At 38.8% G+C, this 19,312-nt stretch overlaps 2 protein-coding genes and 1 long non-coding RNA gene across 5 annotated transcripts in view; 1 reads left to right on the plus strand and 2 right to left on the minus strand.

Annotated features, from left to right (window-relative positions):
* Nucleotides 1-77: 77 nt before the first annotated feature.
* LOC147908640 (uncharacterized) overlaps nt 78-19,312 on the plus strand; it is a 91,584-nt gene continuing 72,349 nt past the window's right edge. For both annotated transcript variants that reach the window (XR_015546169.1, XR_015546168.1), the window contains exon 1: nt 78-276. This is a non-coding gene — a long non-coding RNA (uncharacterized LOC147908640). The remainder of the gene's footprint in view (nt 277-19,312) is intronic.
* On the minus strand, nt 14,906-17,283 carry LOC147908641 (uncharacterized). Its single transcript, XM_087409351.1, has one exon. It carries the CDS (start codon nt 17,058-17,060, stop codon nt 16,761-16,763), a length of 300 nt encoding a protein of 99 aa, XP_087265477.1. The 5' UTR covers nt 17,061-17,283; the 3' UTR covers nt 14,906-16,760.
* Nucleotides 17,295-19,312, minus strand: part of Ptx1 (pituitary homeobox homolog Ptx1) — a 36,744-nt gene continuing 34,726 nt past the window's right edge. For both annotated transcript variants that reach the window (XM_087409350.1, XM_011062625.2), the window contains exon 4: nt 17,295-18,128. In XM_087409350.1, the coding sequence (XP_087265476.1) occupies nt 17,301-18,128 (828 nt within the window). In that variant the 3' untranslated portion in view covers nt 17,295-17,300. The remainder of the gene's footprint in view (nt 18,129-19,312) is intronic.

A 19,312-nucleotide genomic window follows, 5' to 3' on the forward strand; every position in this document is an offset into this window, starting at 1 on the left:
CGGATAACTGCATATTCTATAATACTCAACGTGCTCAACGGATACAAGACGGGTCAATAAATGTTCTGTCTTGTCGCGAGATGGCGCCATCGTCCTCCTCGCGAAATTCCAAACAGGTTCGTATTTGCAGATCCGCGTCTGCGACCTGCGAGTCGTAAATCGCGCGCGCTTATATTTCTCGCATTTTTTGTTACGAGATTATTTTGATCGTTCGTGAAAGATGCGGTCGGAAATACCGCAGAAGTCAGGTCAGTCGGGATTTTCGACATGAATCAGGTATGTTACAGCTGTATTGTAATTTGCAATTTACATGCATTATTTCCAACACGACAAGTTGACGGAACGAGTAATGGAGACTCTCGTTCTATCATTATCGTCTTGAATTTTATGTTAATTACTTCGATGTAGAATGCACAGTTTTTATGAAATTATATTAGTATTTTTTATACTTGATATAAATGGAATTTTATTTTGAAATAACCGAAACAACAATTTAATGTTTTCTTACATCCTGTTTTTCTTTCCTCTATTTCTTTGAAAGAGAGGGAGGGGGAGAGGGAGGGAGAGAGAGAGAGAGAGAGAGAGAGAGAGAGAGATTTTGAAGATATTTTTAGAAACTAATAAAATTAGGACAAAAGAGAGTAGAATGTAGATTAGAGTGCAATAAAATTTATGATACAATTTTAGTATTTAGACCTTATACGTATCATTCGAATGTTTCTATTCTTGGAGTTATTATCAGCGATATAATACTTTTCTAAAAATGTGACACATTCCTCATTCCAACATAGGCAGCCACTAATGGATTGAAAGGTCCAATGTGAGGTGCAAGAATTTTATTGTGCATGTAATAAGAAAGAAATAAAAGAAAGAGAAACCTGTCAACAACTAACAGAAAAACCGTATTCACAAGAAATATTTGAAATAAAATCACGCAGATTATTTAAAATAAAAGTCAATAGTTATAATATGAACAAAATATGCTAATCGCGCGTGATAAGACTGACCAGTTTAGAAATTAAGTATTTTTAAAATTAAACTCAAGTGGCAATATAAAATTTTCTGTTTGTATATAAAGTTGTATATAAACACTTCATTTTTGTGACACAACATTGAATTTGTAAATGCAAACTTTCATCTTGTATTATTAATTTATGAGGTTCTACTACAACTTTTGTATCATTATTTAAAAAATCATTCAATAATATAATGATTTTTGAAAACACAGCAATTACTGCCAAAGAAACGAACGAATTAACAAGATTTCTTTTTTAATTGTAAAATTCTTTAAATCTTATTCATCCTTGTTTTTCAAAATTTAATTTATAGTTTAAGTTTATATTATTCTTAATTAATCGACTAGCAGATTGTTTACGATGAAGTATTTGTATCTATTTTTCTACAAAAATATAATACAAAGTAACATCATTGTCGATAATTAAAGATACTCTTGTTTATTGAGATAAAGTAATGATCCCGTGGGAGCTGCGGAATATTTTTCCGTCTTATCGAGACTCTTGTAATCCCTTCTGCAATCCTTTTGTGTCCACAGCGAAGCGACTTTCACTTTTCTTACGTCGACGATGCGTCTAACCAAGCGACGGTGATTCTTTATCCATGCAAGAAAGGAGGAGCACGCGGTAGAATTTACGTAGCACTTAATCCTGCCGCTTAGAAGGCCTCGGCAAAATCACCCTACTTCACATCCTCGGGTACTTCCGTTCCTCCGCTCCTTTATACTTGCTCTTTCGCCACTCATCATCCTTGCTTCGCATTCGAGCACCTTCGCTCGCGTTTTTCATTAGCTGCCGAGAGCAGCGATATCCCTGTAAGATCTATCTTATCAGCGTATATCATTTTTTTTCCATCATTTCCATGTATTTCTTTACATTGTCAAAAATTAATCAAAACTTACAATTAATAAAGAAAATCTTCGAGATAACTAAACAGACATTTTCACACGTAGATAAACAGAATTATGGAAATATAGATGCAATTCTAAATTTCGAAATCACTAATCTCTAAAATCTGTTTGTGTGTAATATAAGCAACGTTTGCATCTCAAAATGTTATTTGCGAAAATTCATTTGATTTAAAAAAATATCATATTTTTAATTGATATTATTATGATATAAACATCCTTGCCTTTCTATGCAGAGAAATAGAAATCAATTAATAAAGTCGCAGTAATATTGCAAATTAAAACGTTAATCCATTTGATGCACAATATATTCCGCATTTTATACACGCGTGGTAATCATTAAATCAAATATTTATCACGTTTTCACATAACAGATGACTCATTGTCAGCAACGTTGATTACACATTTGATTTATATTCGAATCGTACGAATAGAAAATTATTCTACCGATTGAACGTTCTCGATCACTCGGCGCTTCGAGAGTATCGCGCGAGAAGGTTCCGCGAAAAGGTTTTGCGAATCAGCTGCGAAGCCAATCCTTTAATCGTCAGTACTAAAATATTATAAGGCGCGTAATCGTCCGCGATCGCGCCGAAATCCGTCGGCTAATCTCTTCACCGTAAAAGCGGTTTTATGTACCTATCTCTACCGGGAGCTCAGCTCGACTCGGCCGTTACGGTGGGTGCTTCGCTCTCGCTGCTTTCCGAGATTTTAATGGCAGTCACATGGCAGAGCCAATGGCAGAGCGAGCGAGCGAGCCGGCCGGTACGAGTGTACACATTATTCCGTCGTCAGAGACAACAGAAACGTTAATCTCGGTCGCCAATTATCGGTTTTAGGCGGCACTCTTCGTTGTCTTTCGCCAGGCGCGGCGGCGGGCGTCGCTCGCGCTAAAAACCACCCAGGCTCGCTTGCTCGCTCGTTTGCTCGAAAGAATGATTAAACGCGGTTCGATTCATCGATTATCGGCTTTACGCCCCGAAGGGAAATCGCTTCGCCTAGTATGCCCCTATATACCCGTCTCCGATTTATATCACAGACTTCAACGAGATGTCCCAAATCCACCGATCTCAATTTCTGATTCCTTGACCAAGCTGGAGTTTTAATGAAGATCTAATGTTGAATATTAAGAGATTGCAGCAATACTGTAAATCTTTACTTCGTAAAATCCATCATTCTGACTTTACGAATTCTATTTTAATGACACGGGAAAAGAGCTTTATTGAAGTATCTTATAAAAATTGTTTATAAGAAAATTAAGTAAAAATTGTAAAAATATTGTGAAAATTAGATACAAATTGGAAAGTCGTTTTTTTTTGGATCAAAATAATCGTCGAAATTTTTTACATTGCTCATTATACTTAATTCTTATCGTACAAGATACAATTTAGTGTCTCCATACAATCGTGGTTGATTTTTTTTTTACCTTTTCAGAATAATTCAAAATAGTCTCTAAAAATTCACCAACATGCTTTCAACTTTCTAGAATAAATATTGAAACTTCATTTTGGAAAATAATAAAACGTAGTATAATTTATAATTATCGAAAGACTCAAAGAAACTTACACGAACAGGAATCACTCGGTCACTAGTGATCCATACTTGTAGGGTAAGGGTTAAGATTCTTACACAATTATTTTGATGATTCAATAAAATTATCTTAAGATCTGGATCTAACCAAATTTTTAAATACTTCAGCAAAATCCCGTTTTTTTCCGTGTAAATTTATTAATATAATGTAACAAATAATTTAATCTTACTCTACATTCTCTTCAAATAATTCCTTGGCGATTCTTCGAATTTATTAAAGAATCTGTTGTTATAAAATTAAAATTGTGTTTATGAAATTTCTTTAAGTATCTGCGATTGGAGAGCCATTAATACTTTATTGCAGTTTCATATAAATGTATTATGCAGTTTATTTAACGGTGCGGCGTATTGCGGCTTGAATGACTCGCGACTCATCGAGTACCATAGCATCAAAGGCTGGTGACGAAGGCCGGTAGCTCGTGATTACCGGACAAATCAGTGGATTATCCGAGAGCTCAGTTTAGCGTAGGAGTAGGGAATAGGATACCGGGGTAGTTTCCATTTCGGCTGAGAAAGTAACAATTCGGGACGAGGAAACAGTTTGAGAGTGACGATTCTCCATCTGTTTCACTAAAGGACAGGGAATCGTGGGCGAGTCAAGAATGAAAAAGAGAAAGAAGGCAACGGCGTGTGCGAACGGGAGAGAAAAATAGCAACATGGCGCGCGGGTGAAAGAGAGAAACGGAGAACGACGACGGGCGGAAAGATCGTGAAAGGGAAGTAACGCGACGGAAATGACAAGGGAAAACGAGAAAGACGGAGGAAAGGAAAGAGAGTGAAAGGGGTGTGGGCGTTGCATCGGGAAAAATAAAGGAAAGTAGCATCGGTAATCCAGAGCGCAGCTCGGGTCTTACCGAGGCTTCCACGGATGTTTATTGAGTCGGTACGCGCACGCGCTACATGCAACACTATCATCTCATCTCATCCGGTCTCGTCTCATCGCTCGTGTATTCCCCTGTGGTCCTTTCTTTTCTCTCTCTCTCTCTCTCTCCTCATTTCTGCTTATTTGCCCTTTCGTCCTTTCTCGCTCTTTGTTCTTGATTTTACTTCCATCACATTTTCTACCTTTTTTCGCTATCCTGTTCTCTTTCTTTTGTTCACCACCTTATCCCGTATCTTCGCGATGTCCATTCAATCCTGTCTCATCTACTCGAGGAGTTACCCTGCAGGCTCTCCCATCGCCCTATTTTCCCTGGGCTACCGACTCTTTTATTCATTTCTAACTCAACAAACCAACTGATTTCTCTCGGTTTCAGCGACACGCCTTATTTTTATCTGATACATTTTCAGAGGTTCGAAAATGATACGTATACTTGATTCAATCGAGTAATACTTCTTTTGTAATAATTGAATTTTATATTGTATTCCTGAAATAGAATATTTAATTTGTTCTTTGATCTTTTATAATTTGGTAATTTGTGGTAACGGAAAAATTATTAATTTCATTTTTCAGTTACAGAATTTTAATCGCGATTTTTCTCACACTAAGTTATTAATATTTTTGTAAACATATGTTAGACTATTTATGAATAATCGATATTTTTTTTTATCGATTTTCGGCTAAAGTGCCAGAATAATTTATTATTTGTTATAGACTTTTTATATACTGAATAATTGATTATTAACGATGATTATTATCTTTGACGATTTTCAAACGATTTTACTAAAATGAGTTTTACTGATATTAAAGACGGATGAGATACTTCGATATCATAACTTACTTCCGCGTTACAATTACGTTACATGCTCGCAGAGTTTCATAAGAACTTATTGTGGCTGCAAAGTACGAGCAAGAGATACGGCAATAGAGAAGGCCCATGCTCATGCATACGCATCGCACGAATCAGATAAATTTCGAGTGAAACACGCGCGCGTGTGGTCCCCTCGAAAGGGTTGTTTGCACGCTGATAACTAGCGCATACGATATGAGATTATTGTAAAGATAGGAAAACCGTGTATAACGTACAGTTGTAACCTACGCCAAATCAACATAGATAGAAGAACGACGAGAATCACCGCGTTTTTCGCACCGCTTCAATTACGTTGGCGCGTGTTTACGCAGCACTTATAGCACGTCGTTTTCTGCGCGTCTTCCATTTGTTGGGAAGCCGATGTCTTATTAACTTTACTGTTAGTGGGGTATCACTGATGTACATGTATATGTGCATTATTATGTTTGCTATTAATGTTTGCAATTTAATTAATTTGCATTGAATATGAGGTATCTATTTATATATTTTTGGTCTTATTTTAAAATAATCAAAATGCCTCGATTTTTTTACAACATACTTTACCTAAATTTTGTTTTGAAAGTTAATCTATCAGCATATAATTTATATTATATACATTTATCACAATGTTTTTGTTATAATTTTTTTTATAATTTATTCTAGTTTTTGTGTTGCTTCTTTTGTTGCTTTATTTCAAATAAAAATCGAATCACTTATTTATGAACGCAAACTGGAGTCGAAGTACAAATTTACAAAGAGTACTTTTGTGATACTTTTGAAGAAATCAAAATTATAAGTTTGGATTACCTGAAGATTTAACCTTAAAATTTGCTTTGTTTTTTTAATGTATTGAACAGTTATGTATAGAAGAGTTATACGTACAGTTCTTGCATTTTTTTACAACGCGCGTAATCTTATCAGAAATTATTTTCCAACGCTTGCAATCTTATATCAAAGTGAGAAATCCGACATTATACCGTTTAGGCAATAAACGTTGCCTTAGATAATACTCACGATTGAATCTAGAATGTTAGAAGTTCGTTTACTTCTGCCAATTTCGCAGAATAAAAAAGAATTCGCGTGCGAGATACTTTGTTTGCCAATCGTAATTTAAACTGTGGGCGTATCCGTTAATTTATCCATCTTGTTTATTAATGTCAAAACGAAGGAAAGGCTGAATAAAATTAGGAATAATTAACGAAGTTAACTCCTCTCTCTCTCTCTCTCTCTCTCTCTCTCTCTCTCTCTCTCTCTTCTTTCCGCGTGAACGTAGGCCGGGTGAATCGGGAGGGAGGTTTAAAAGCCACCTGTAACCGTTATTACTTTTTCGCCTTCTCGGATCGTTCGCCACGCACGTACTGGCAAACGACGCCCTCGTTGTCGCCGTAAACGCGACATATTTCTTTTTCTTCGTTTTAACATAGAATTATTCTTTCGCTGTCCCATCTCGTGACGCATCTCACGCGCACGCATGAGTGAGGCACGCGGCGATCAATCTCGAATCTCTCGAAATACCTTGCGAGGGAACAGGCTTACGTTAACATTCGCTGACATTACGTGGGAGACGTCGACAATGCAGCAGCGATAATTAATTCAACCAAGCTTTGGTAACAGATATTCATATGACTTGATCAAGCAAACATGTGTTAACGTATGTGCACATAATTATGATTTTGTAATACAATTGTAGTACAAAATTGCGCAATAACTATAAGAAATAATTGTTTTTCTTTATATATTTGAAAAGTATACACACACACACACACACACACACACATATAAAAGATTGCAGCTATTATTTTTGATACATCTTGTCAGTTATTACCCTATTCGTTACTTTCGACTTTTGCGAGAAGCAAGTCGTCACTTCTTCCCACGTGCGACAGACAGACACTCGTTCTTTACTTAATTGTGAAAATCCGAGTGGTAGACCATTCTCGGATTTCCGAATGGTACGCTCGGTTAATGCACCCCCGTCGCGCTCGGTATAGTCCGGAAAACCGACGATTTTCTTCCCTTTCTCTTTTCTTACTTGCTGTCTGTCCACGACCGTTTTTTCTCTGCATTTCTACATCAGAATCTCACCGTTTGCTGTTCACCGACATTGGAGAGAATTAGAAGCGCGAAGAGTGTCGACGACGACGACGACGATGACGACGACGACGGCAACTTGCACTCTTCTCTTTCTACGCCCAATCTCTTCCTTTTCTCTTCTTTCGCCTCCGTTATTCTCCACCTTGGTTCTCCTGTTACTCTATATCGGGGAGCCTCCATTAAATTCATTAGGCCATTAGTGGCTGCAACCCTCCAAGATGGCTTCCGTCGCCTGGCAACGCTCTGCTTCTCCACGCTCACCCTCTCTTTGCCTCTCTCTCTCTCTCTCTCTCTCTCCCTCTTTCTAGCTCTCCCTCTGCTTTCTCCTATCTCTTTCTATTACTCCCTATCTCCTGGGTCTAATCTCTCTCTCCCTCGTTCTGGTCCTCCTGGTCCCTCCTTCCATCTCTCCCGCACTTCCCGTGAGTTTCCGCTCACTTTGTGGGGCGGGTGGGTCTTGGCGGATGTAATTAGATTCAACGAGCGAGAAAAGGGAAGGGCGGAGGGTAGTTGCTAGGTTGGAAAAGGTGGTAGCCCAAGAGGTTAGCCTGCTCTCGAGGTACGTTGCTGAAGAGGGCCATTGCCAGAGGATGGCCAAAGGTTTCTCTCTTACGATATCTCGACAACCTTCTTTCTTTTTCTTTACCTGAGCTGACTTCTACAACGAGTTAGTTTTGCGTACATGTACATGGCATACACTCTTCCGGAATCGTTTGCTCGCTTGGCGAGTAAATTTTAGTATTGCTCTTCCATGAACTAATTTTACCTTTATTTGATTCTCTCGAACAAATCAAAAAAGATACAATGATCGATTTCGTTATGTATTCTTAATAGCATGATAATAATAATCGCAAACTTTTCTCCTCGTCTTACATATCTGCAAGTTTTATATGTAGATTAAAAATAATATATTGTATTTTGTGTTTTTCGATTGTAAACAATTATAATATAAACATTGTTTTTTACATCTCCTATATGTGTCCATTAGATACTTATGAATTTTTAAAAGTATATTTATGAATTAAATGATATAAAAGAATATTATAATTTCTCACGATACTTTTTTATACATAGGTACAGCACTTGTTTATGATTATTCTTACAAATAATTACGCGATTTTATTATTTATTAAAATATAAATTTCTTTTGGAAATATACATACATCAAACAAGTAAACTTAATTATTATTTGTGAGTTGAGTGAAAAGTTAAAATTTGACTTGTGGAACGGAAGCTTTCACTTTTGGAATGGCAACTTATTCTCAGAGATTAGGACATAACATAGAGATACTGAGAACATAGTGATAACATAACTATGGGAAGATTAGCCAAGTCAAGACGACGGTGGACAGTGTTGCATTTCTAAACACAGGAACGCGCTTGTACGAGCGGCTGTTTTCGGGGGTGGCAGAGCAAAGGGGACTCTTAAAATACTCCAAGAGCTTCTAAATCATGAAGGCTTAGTCGCCGTCGTGCGAGCAGGGATTACCTACCTTACTTCAAAGTGCCCTGCAGGTGCAGGCTCTCCGTTTCGAATCCTCTTCCACGACAGAACGTTGAATCATGATGCGTCAGTCGCGCTTAACGACACCGTTTCGTGCGTGCTCGTCGAATGCGCGTTCTTTTTATCCTGACAGTCGCGACCTTTTCTTCTGTGTCGCTACCGAGGGTATTATAGAACTTGCGCTATGGAATTCCGATTTAATACTCAGTATTTATAATGAAATACGTAATTCACGAACTCAATCAGATATCTCAAATGATACACATTTTTCTAAATTATTCGCAATTAGATTTGCAATTAAGGATTAACGAAGAATAATCTGAAATAATTGGATTTTCGCCAAAGCAATAATTCAATTCGATTTTGTTTTTTCCAAGTTTCAACATAGTTTGTACCTCAGATTTCAAGAGCGTTTGTTCGTTAAGTACAAGCAAATTTAAACGTGCGCTTATTTCCGCGAGATTCGTATCGCAAAGCTGCTCCGCTTTTACCGAAGTAACACCGAGTGAGCCAGAATATTCGAAAGCGTGTGGCTAACGATTACCATAAGAATTAAACGCGGGTAGAGAAACCGGCGGAGCCGGTTTTCTCTTCCCGACGAAGCAACGTCATTTCATTTTCGCGGCAAACGAAGCCGAGGAAGAATTCTCCCAATTCTCTAAGCCCCCGCCCTAAGCCCTCAATTTCACTAGAGTAAAAGCTCAACGGGAAGCGTGATAAAATGGCTTCTTATTCCCGCGTTTATATTCAATCTCGACGCCGACGCCGCAGCCACAAAGGGCTCCATTTGAAACACGTTAGTCGATGCCGTATACGCCGGATAGACACACACGCACACAATGGGGTAGGAGAGAATCGCGGTGATGCATTATGTAGTACCCTCGCTGATCCTTATATGCATCTATGCATGGTCTCCGCGACGTACCAACTTTATAGGCGTGCTACAACACTTACTAGCGATCCAAACCGTTAACGTAACCACAAACGCATTTTGACGATGCACTTGTGCATCGTTTGCATAAAAAAACATTTTTTTATAATCAAAGAGCGTGCTTTTTTTATTCACAAAGTGAACATTGGTCGTAAAAATCTTAGTAAAGATACTCGCACTATACACTCAAAAGCGAGATCAAAATGTATTCTTTTATTTATGAAAAAATTAGAAATGTTGTTTGTCACTTAACTCGTGGAGTTTTTAGACAAATAAGAGATCTTTTATCCCTTTTTAAATTTCAATGTACGTTTAATTAATTATTGGATGTCTTATAATTATAATTTTTTTCACTCAATGTGTTGGAATTTTAATTGTTACGATTGCTATCATTTATTTATACTGTTTTAATTTAATAATGAGAAAGAATTTATTATCTTATACGAATGGAATGTGTCGCATTCATTTCGTCGCTTGATATATCGGGCCGTTTGAATTTCGTCCGAGACAAAATGCGAATACAGTTCGATTTTATGGCAAGCGTTCATGCATAAGTACAACGTTCCGCACTCTGACTGATTGCCATGCGCGAAAACAATCGACGTTAAATGGACCGATCGACATAGGCTTGCAGATGTTATAGTTCTTACGACAAAGCGAAACAATAATTTATTAAAATTCTGATCGACTTAAAACAAATCTTTTGTTATTTAAGTATCAAAGTAACATTAAGATTTAAGGACTTTTAAATAAGAGTTAGAAGGTATAAGAAACATTTATACAATAATAACAAATATTAATGTATATACTACATAATATTTAAATTACGTGTAATAATTAAAAGGACTTTCGAGTCTCAACAAAAATATAATAAAAGAAAATTTATTAATTTTAAATATTTACATAAAAAAGTATTGTGCAAAAATTAAGTTTTACAAATTGAATCACGATTTTATAACAAGTATCAGTTGTCGGAAAAATCTGATTTACCGGAATCTGATTTACGAAACACATTATTTTTGCACTAATAAGTTTTTCAGTACGAGAACGAACAGTACCAGCGAAGTCGAAGCAGCTTTGAAAGTAAGTTGAATTCGAGAACGGTTTGCTTGATTCGAGACGGCGGTACCACCGACGATATCTCACGTACCGGCAATAAATAACACCATACCTGAGATCCACTCTATATGGTATATGCGCAATATAGTGCCATGCAATAGTTTGCATAAAGGACTACAATAGGATAGCAGAAAAGCGGGAGGAAATGACGTCGCGCAGAAATTACTGCATTTAAAATTCAACATTTTACAATTAACATCGATCACATTTAAGCGTAAGGATTATTTAGGCGAAAAGTGTAAATATATCTCACCTATTTGAATGTCAAAACTTCCTGACAAATAAAAATAGAAGCAAATTTCTTAAAATGTTGAAAGTAGATATCTCGCGATGATCATTGACGTTGAATGTCATTAATTTCTTTTATCAATGTTGTCAGCTACTCTGGCTGAACCTTATACTGACCTTGGTTACGCGAATTGACGACATGAGATAAAAATATGAAGGTGCGAAATTTTCATGAAACCTGCCAAATGTGTTGATTACGCCAATGCGTAAGAACGACGATAACGTCGCGATGATGGCGCAGATACGCGGCTCGGTATCTTTATGACCCCTTACGAGACACGTTGCTCAAGTTAATGTTAATTGCCATTTTATCTTACTCAGACGCCTGATATTTTGAGCGCGTGATTCGCGCAAACTTTACGGCGCGTAAACGAGAGGAGACGAGCCTCGTGAAAACACTCGTTCCAACTAATAACCGAGATGCAACAATATTAATCATAGAAATAATTCTCACGGAATCTATCGGAATCTATCGTAAGAAATCGTTAATTGCTCTTACCTTAAAAATGTTTTTACTTTTCTTGTAAAAGTATTTGCTTCGTATCTTTTGACATTATCCATCGAATCACATCCATCTTAGTTGAACGCCAATAGTTGTCTTAGTTATCGCAAATCTAACATGATTCCATAATCGTAAGAACATCAAGGAAAATTATAGTGACGCGTCGAACCGTAACATTTATTTGCCTGAGTCGAGAGTACGTATATGTAGTACAGCGACATTTTCGTCGCAGGGGAATAGATCGCGTCGCCCATGGCAGAGCGAGCGTGCCGTAAGCAAGAACAACATATTCACGAGACTGTATCGGATTTTATTCCGTGGGTAAATCCTCGAATCTCAACGGGCCCGTCTTTGCGTCTTTCGCCCTCTCGCGATTCGTCCCGCTGTGACGGTCCTCAACTTTCCGCTTCCTCCTCCTCATCCCGTGTCGTCCACGTGCTTTCACTCCGCCGAGAGAAGTTTCGAGAGTTACGATGACTGTTCGTAAGCCGACGGAGACGATGACGGTCCCGGCACGTCTTTTTACTGGCGAAGGTCATTTCGTCGAAGAAAGACGTGGATGGCAGGGTTGCGACCCACCCCTAGCCTGCGTCGTTCCATTTCCTTCCACCTTCTGCTTCTCGTTTTCCTGCCACGTCTCGCCTGAAAACTCGTCCGTATTCAAATGTTCGTCGGAGACGTACGGAGGCGGACGAGAACCGAATTACCTGCTCTGAATTGGAGACCGGTGAAGAGGTGGAGGGTGACTCGTTGTTACGGAACGAGGCGAGAAGAAAGTAGGACGCCCAGAGAGAAGACTCCTCTTTTTATTTCTTTTCACGAGATCTAGTGGTTCACGAGATCACATGGTTAAAAATTTCATCGAAATATTAAGCCGATACTGCATCTGATAATTTTAATTTAATATACTGAGAAAGACATAGTAGTAGCAACTATATAGGTGACAAATGTACAAGTTTTATATAGTATTAACGTACATAGTTGTTGAATAAACTATTTTATGGTTACAATAATTATAAAAGAGTTTATTAAACTATGTATTAATTCTACGAATATAACTTTTGTCACTTATATAATTTATATCTACATATAGTTGCCATCATTGTTGTTTTTTCCTGAATATATGAAACAAAATTAGGAAGGAATAATTTTGCTGAAGTATCTAAAAATTTAGCTAGATACAGATCTGAAAATAATTTTGTTTGGACTATCAAAATAATTATGTATGCTTAAACTTGCTAGAATGTTAAAACTTTTTGCGGCATTGTCGTCAATGTTTAAACATTTTACATAATTATTTTAGTATTTTACATAATTGTTTGGATGATCCAACAAAATTATTTTCAGTTTTTCTTTTAACATATCACCAAATATTGAAAGAGTATACATATAAAGAAAAGAAGCTTTTTTTAAATCGTTCTAACTGTAAATGATATAACGAAGTTTTTAAAGGAGTGCGCTTGGAGATTATTTTGAGGAAAGTGTCGTGTGCCGTACGAATGATAAGATTACGGAAGAAGATAAGTTAGCGAAGAGATAAAACGTTCTTTGTACATTGGACTTATAATTAGGAAGAATTTTAAGTAGCGCAATAAAATCTTACCGAGATCCCAAAAAAAAATATGATAACGTTGCATTTGCAATATAATTAAAATTGATAGTACAATAATACCTGCTGTTATTGTAATAATATAATATAAATCAACAAATAGTAATTCGATGCAATTAATATAATTAACGTATTACTTCTCGAAAGTTATTATTCACCAGATCGTAATAAAGCTGGTGGCTTTCTTAATGCGCGACTGTCGTATGCATATAATAGGGAAACATACGGGGTTGTGCAACATCTTATAACTGCTGCGCCATTAACGACGCCACGATCATTGTAATATACGTTTAGTTTAGTTTAGCACATGAGGGTGGTTGCGAACCAACGTGCGATCGACCCTTCGCGTGCCAGCCGAGGGTGCATAATTTATCGCCACGTCCCGACCACCGTAATGCAATACGTTACACGCTTGGCATGCATGTGGACTTCGCGTAGGTTATCGATGCTCCCTCAATGTCCGAGGGGTATAACTAACTACCTATAAATAGCACGATCATGTATCGGCATTCATTGCCCAACATCTCCCCATTTCGAATGATGTCTTCTATTTCGTGATATGACAATACGAAGAGTGATACGAAGGTATCACTATATTTTCACACCTCTGTTTCTATATTTTCGATGCGAATATAATTATTTTTATCTATTAGGTGTTGGAATTAATTCGTAGCGTTTTTTAATGAAAGAATGTTATTTATTTCACATGAGCATTAAAAAATACATTAATGAAAGTACTTCCCATCACTTGTAAAACGCTACGAATTAATTCCAACACCTAATAAATAAGGATGGTACAACTTTTACTCTTTCGCAACCGTTTGAAGATAATTGATTTCTATATTTTCTTCATGTATTTTTCTTCGTGGAAACTGAAAATTATCATAATAGTGATGCTACTCAAGGAATAAATAGTTAAAAATGTTTGAAATAAATAATTTTTATTGTTACGAAATTGCTGTCAGTTATACTTCAATCATTTCAAAATTAATTTAGAGTGGATTAACAAGGAACAGTTAGTAGATACATAGTGTGTGTGTGTGTGTGTGTGTATGAAATAAAGTTAATAAAACCTTATTCACATTACGAAATCGTTATCTCAATTATGCTTCAATCATTTGTTGAACCAACTCTGAATTAGTTTTTAAATGTTTGAAGCATAACTGAGACTGCGATTTTGTAACAGCGTGAACAAAAATTTTTTTTCCTTCGATGTACCAATTTTTCCTTGAACGCAATGTCATTATTACAATAATTTTTATTTCTTGTGAAGACAAATACATAAGAAAATGTAAAAATAAAACGATCTTTGAACGGTCACAAAAAAAGTTGTACCCTCTTTTAGAGATTCATTAATCTTTGGAAGACGGGAGTCTATTTTTAAAATCTAACAGTTTTTCTCGAATAAGATTTGTTATAATTCATATTACTCATTGTACTTTTTGTCTCAAAATATGATATTGTTTCACTATAGTGGCTCTTGTAAAGTTTAAATATAAAAGAAGGCCGAAAAAATTTGAAAATCGCTAGATCGTAAAACAAATTAGTACGAAATAAAAATTGTAATCTTATCGGCGAACTCTCGCACGGGTAGGGGATACAGTTCCGAGTCGTTGCTTTAGAATAGAATTGGTTTTTATTGTGACTAGATTACAAACGGGGCCTTTTACGGCGCTCAATATCGCCCAGTAGGAACGTTTACACGTAGCGAGTGAGGTGACAAACGGGAATGAAGAACATTCTGCGTGACGTTACGAATCATTCACCGCAGGGACTGGGATATGTGATTACGACGAACATTTGTACGACATTGGGATTCATACAAAATAGCGGTCGTTTCTTACGCCTATCTTACGTGACTATACCTCGAGCTTTATAGCGATCGGCCGCTCGCATGTCGACTTTTCCGAAGCCGATCGATTCGCGCCGTTTCATCATGTCTCGTCGTCGTTTCATCCCGTCAAAATCTCCCGACGCACCACCACACTCCCCCCGTTATGTGTAATAATTTATACAATTATCTCTGTGGCTTCAACGCGCGGCATAATTACTATACATACGTGATATTTTTTGGGTTTAACTTTGGTTTTGTTGCCTCACAACGCGTGGTCTATCAAATAATAAGCTACTTATAAAAATAGGACATTTTCATTGATTACGTTAACGCCTCTCTAGTTACACAATCAAGGGTATATACGAATAAGTTAAACACTGTCGTTGGAACGATGAGAGTACGAAGAGGAAGAGGAATCGACGGACTTGAAAAATCCAATTGCACGCGCCGCGCGAGGATACTGTGAATATTGTTTTTAGTAATTATTCGACAATACTAATTCAGATTTATAACGTACGCCTAATCGATAGGATGCTCCTTGCTCCATACACTGTACAACGCACAATCCGCTTACTTACAGCCTATAATATTTTAGTATTCTGCTGAATAATCGTTATTATCGTCATTACAATGTAACAATTTTTTGGTATACAGTTACGCTCGGCATAAAGAGCCGGCGTTCTACTATACATATATCTACAAAATAGTGAGTACGTGATCCGCGAGAGATCTTTGTTAGCGCCGTTGTTCTTAAAAATTAATCCCCGTCCCTCACATTTTACATATGAAAAAAATTATTAAAGCATGCAGCATACAATTAGCATTAGTTTTACGCTATATGATTCTTTTAGAGAAAGCTTCTTCTCGTTTTTTTTTTTCAGCGCAATTATACTATTTTGTTGCTTTATCGCAGTGTATATTTATCGTGTATAGCATCGTATTCGAATAATAAATATATCGTGTTTAATTAAAAATATTAAAATGAAAAGAAGGAAGGGGGATTAAATATACTTTTCATCGCGGCGGAAGTTTAACATTTGTACTCCATTAACTTTTATCTGTCTTGAGAAATATGTGAGTTCATCGACTAGTCGAACTTGTAGTTTGCCGATCGCATCCAACGTAGCCGATTACTCGCATAATACTTGTATTTACAACGTAATCAAATATTTGCAACTGTATGTTCTGTCAATTCTTCTATCGTGATAGACATTGGTTTTTTACCCTTTTGCTTTACCCTTAATTTTCACGAAGATCTCGAAATTGAAGATTATTAGCTGTCACAGAAATTTAAGACTCACAAATAAAATGTTTCGAATTCTGTGACGAAATTTACATCGCATCGTTCAATTTCAATCAAGTATTACATTACAATTAATACATTCAATAAGTGACTTCGCATTCGATACTTACGAATTGTATAAAGGCATATGAAGAAGTTATTACTATATATTTTTAATTAACTACAATGAAATCGTTTTTGCGTTTTTCAGCGGAAATATAAATGTGATATCTCTGAGTCATTTTCGTTTAAATCAAACATTCAATGTTTAATGAAACAAAACGAGATTTCGCGACAAATTGGGAGAAGCTGGACAGCGCCAACGCATGAGTAGTCGATAAAATTCTACCGTCACCTCAATCGTCATCCCGCGGTAAAGACAGCGTCTGTGAACCGGATGCGATCGGTGGCGTCGTCCAACAGTCGAACAACGATGGCCAGTAGCCGGTGGCGGTAGTCGCGTGTTGCCAGTAACCAGTCAATCCGGTACCAGTCCCAGTGGCCGTACCTGGTCCCCCTACACCGACTCCCACGCCAATACCACCGGCAGTAGCTGCTACCACTTGTTCGGGATTCATCATGCTACTCGCCTCGATAACACCTCGCTCGTCCACTTCCATCTTTTGGTCCGCCGCAGTCCCGTCCTCATCATACATAAGATAATGTGGATGCGAGGTCGTCGACGAGGGCGTCGACGATAGCGTCGGCGAGGCGGCGGACCTAGGCCTGGGTCACTCTTGCGACCTGAGCTGATTGTCGCTCGGCTGACCTGTAGCGGCGGCCGCCGCAGTGGCGGACGGAGGCACCACTTGATTACTGCCGCCGCTGAGGGAACTTCCAGAATTCGGATTCGTTACGCTGTGATGATGGGGGCTAGACGTAGCCCCCGCTTCGCCTCAGACCTGGGCCCTGGCAGTGGCGTTAGCGTGCGCCTCGGGGCCGCCCGGGGAATGAGGGTTTGCCCCGGCCGCTGTTGTTAACGCGTACTGACAGGCGCTCAAACCACCGCCACCACCACCACCGCCACCGCCAACGGAAGACGCTCTCGAACTTACGGGACTTATACTTCCGGCTGTGGTACCGCCTGTGGTACCACCTGCGCCGAATGACCCGCCACCACCGCCGCCATAACCACTGCTATGCTGTTTCGCCTTCATTCGTAGCGACGCGATGCTACTCGATGTCATCACTGTACAGGATTCGGGCGATCGATGGTGAGGCGTATAAACCGGCGGTCCATATGGATGATGCGGTGCCGCCGGCGCCGCGTACGGACACGCCGCGCCGGACGCGGCGACCGGCGAGCTCGCGACACCGAGACCAGAACCCATGCCCGGTAACATGGACGTGGCCGCTTGACCGACCGAAACTGACATGCCGCCCACGTGGCTGCCTGCGACCGACGTCGCTGCGGCGTTAAAGGGATTCACTGGGCTGACCTGAGCGTGATGATGATGATGCGATGCCGCAGGCACAACTGAGCCCAGAGTGTTCATCCAGGGAAAGCTCTTGCCGCTCAACGGCGATGGTACTTTGGCCGCCCAGTTGTTGTACGTGCTATACGAACTGTAGAGAGTGTCGGGATCTGGAAACGGTTGGGTGATGAAGCCGTTCAGACTGGCTGTACTGAAGCCCGACTTGAAATCCGCTGCGGCCTGCGCGGCGGCGTTCATCGCGTTGCGCTCCTTCTTCCGCCATTTCGCCCGCCTGTTCTTGAACCAGACCTGCAAACAGAAAAACAGAACGTTGCGAGAAAAATGTGTCTGTTCATTACAATGTGTAGAATGTTATTTGAGAAAGGACCTCGCAATTATAAGGAAATTTGTGTGAAATCTCAGTAAAATTATCAAGTTAATTTTCATAATGTAACTTATAGTGTGATGAAGAAAAGATGTAGACACAAGGCTCAAGGTAATGGATGATTTTCGAGTTATGGTGCATTAAAGATGCTGTGTGAACACAATTGATTTACACCTTTAATATACCATAGTTCAAAAATTATTTATTATTGAACCTTGTGTCTATGACATCTTTTGTTCCTTGTAAACTATATTATACAATATATGAAAACTAATTCATTTCATCGGGATCTAATTTTTCGTATAATTAGTGCAGGGTTCTTTAATAGAGAGATATCGATTATATATATAATATATTTTTCGATATTTCATAACCAATATTTTAAAGAGATAATTTTTTTCCATAATGTACAGATGCTCCCCTCCGTTCCCAGATTTTGTTTTTAACGTATACAGCTCGTACATTGAGAATAAACGGAGAAGGAAACGGAGGAAAGACATAGCGATGCGTAGCGTTTCTTGCCAGATTTCGTGAATGTTCGCACGCCACGGGTTATTAGTCACGAACGCAACGAAGAGAACAACGAGCGGCGGTTCCGCTCCGTGGTAGACGGTAAGCGAGTCTTGAGACAAATAGCAAGAAAACCCCGGCGAGCTTCTCCATCCTGAAATATGACGGCGTTAATTCAAGGCGGCCCTTCTCTCACGCTCGATACTACGGTGAACTTCGTCAGCCGTTTCCACCCTCCTTATTCCTTCGCTCGCCCTTCAACCTCGAACCTACCAGCGTCCTCCGAGTTCTCTTCAGCGCCTCTCTTTCTTAACGACGCCCATCCCATCGCATCGTCGTCCCTGCTCGCCCCCAACAATTATACGGATGGTTGCGCTTAGATACACGTCGCTCTCGCGTAACTGTAAGGCAAGGGGAAGGAAAACGCGACATACGCGAAGGGTCGTGGTGTAAGTATTCGACGAAGAGAGAGTTGAGTAGCTGGTAGAGAAGAGGAGCAAGATAGGAAGAAAAGGGGGAAAGGTACTGAGGGTGAAGCAGGTCGGCGGAATACTCCGTAAGATGGATGGCCTTACGATCACGCCGTGGAAACGCTAAG

The sequence above is a fragment of the Acromyrmex echinatior genome, chromosome 9, assembly GCF_024713525.1.
Source record: "Acromyrmex echinatior isolate Ae372 chromosome 9, ASM2471352v2, whole genome shotgun sequence".
NCBI lineage: Eukaryota > Metazoa > Arthropoda > Insecta > Hymenoptera > Formicidae > Acromyrmex > Acromyrmex echinatior.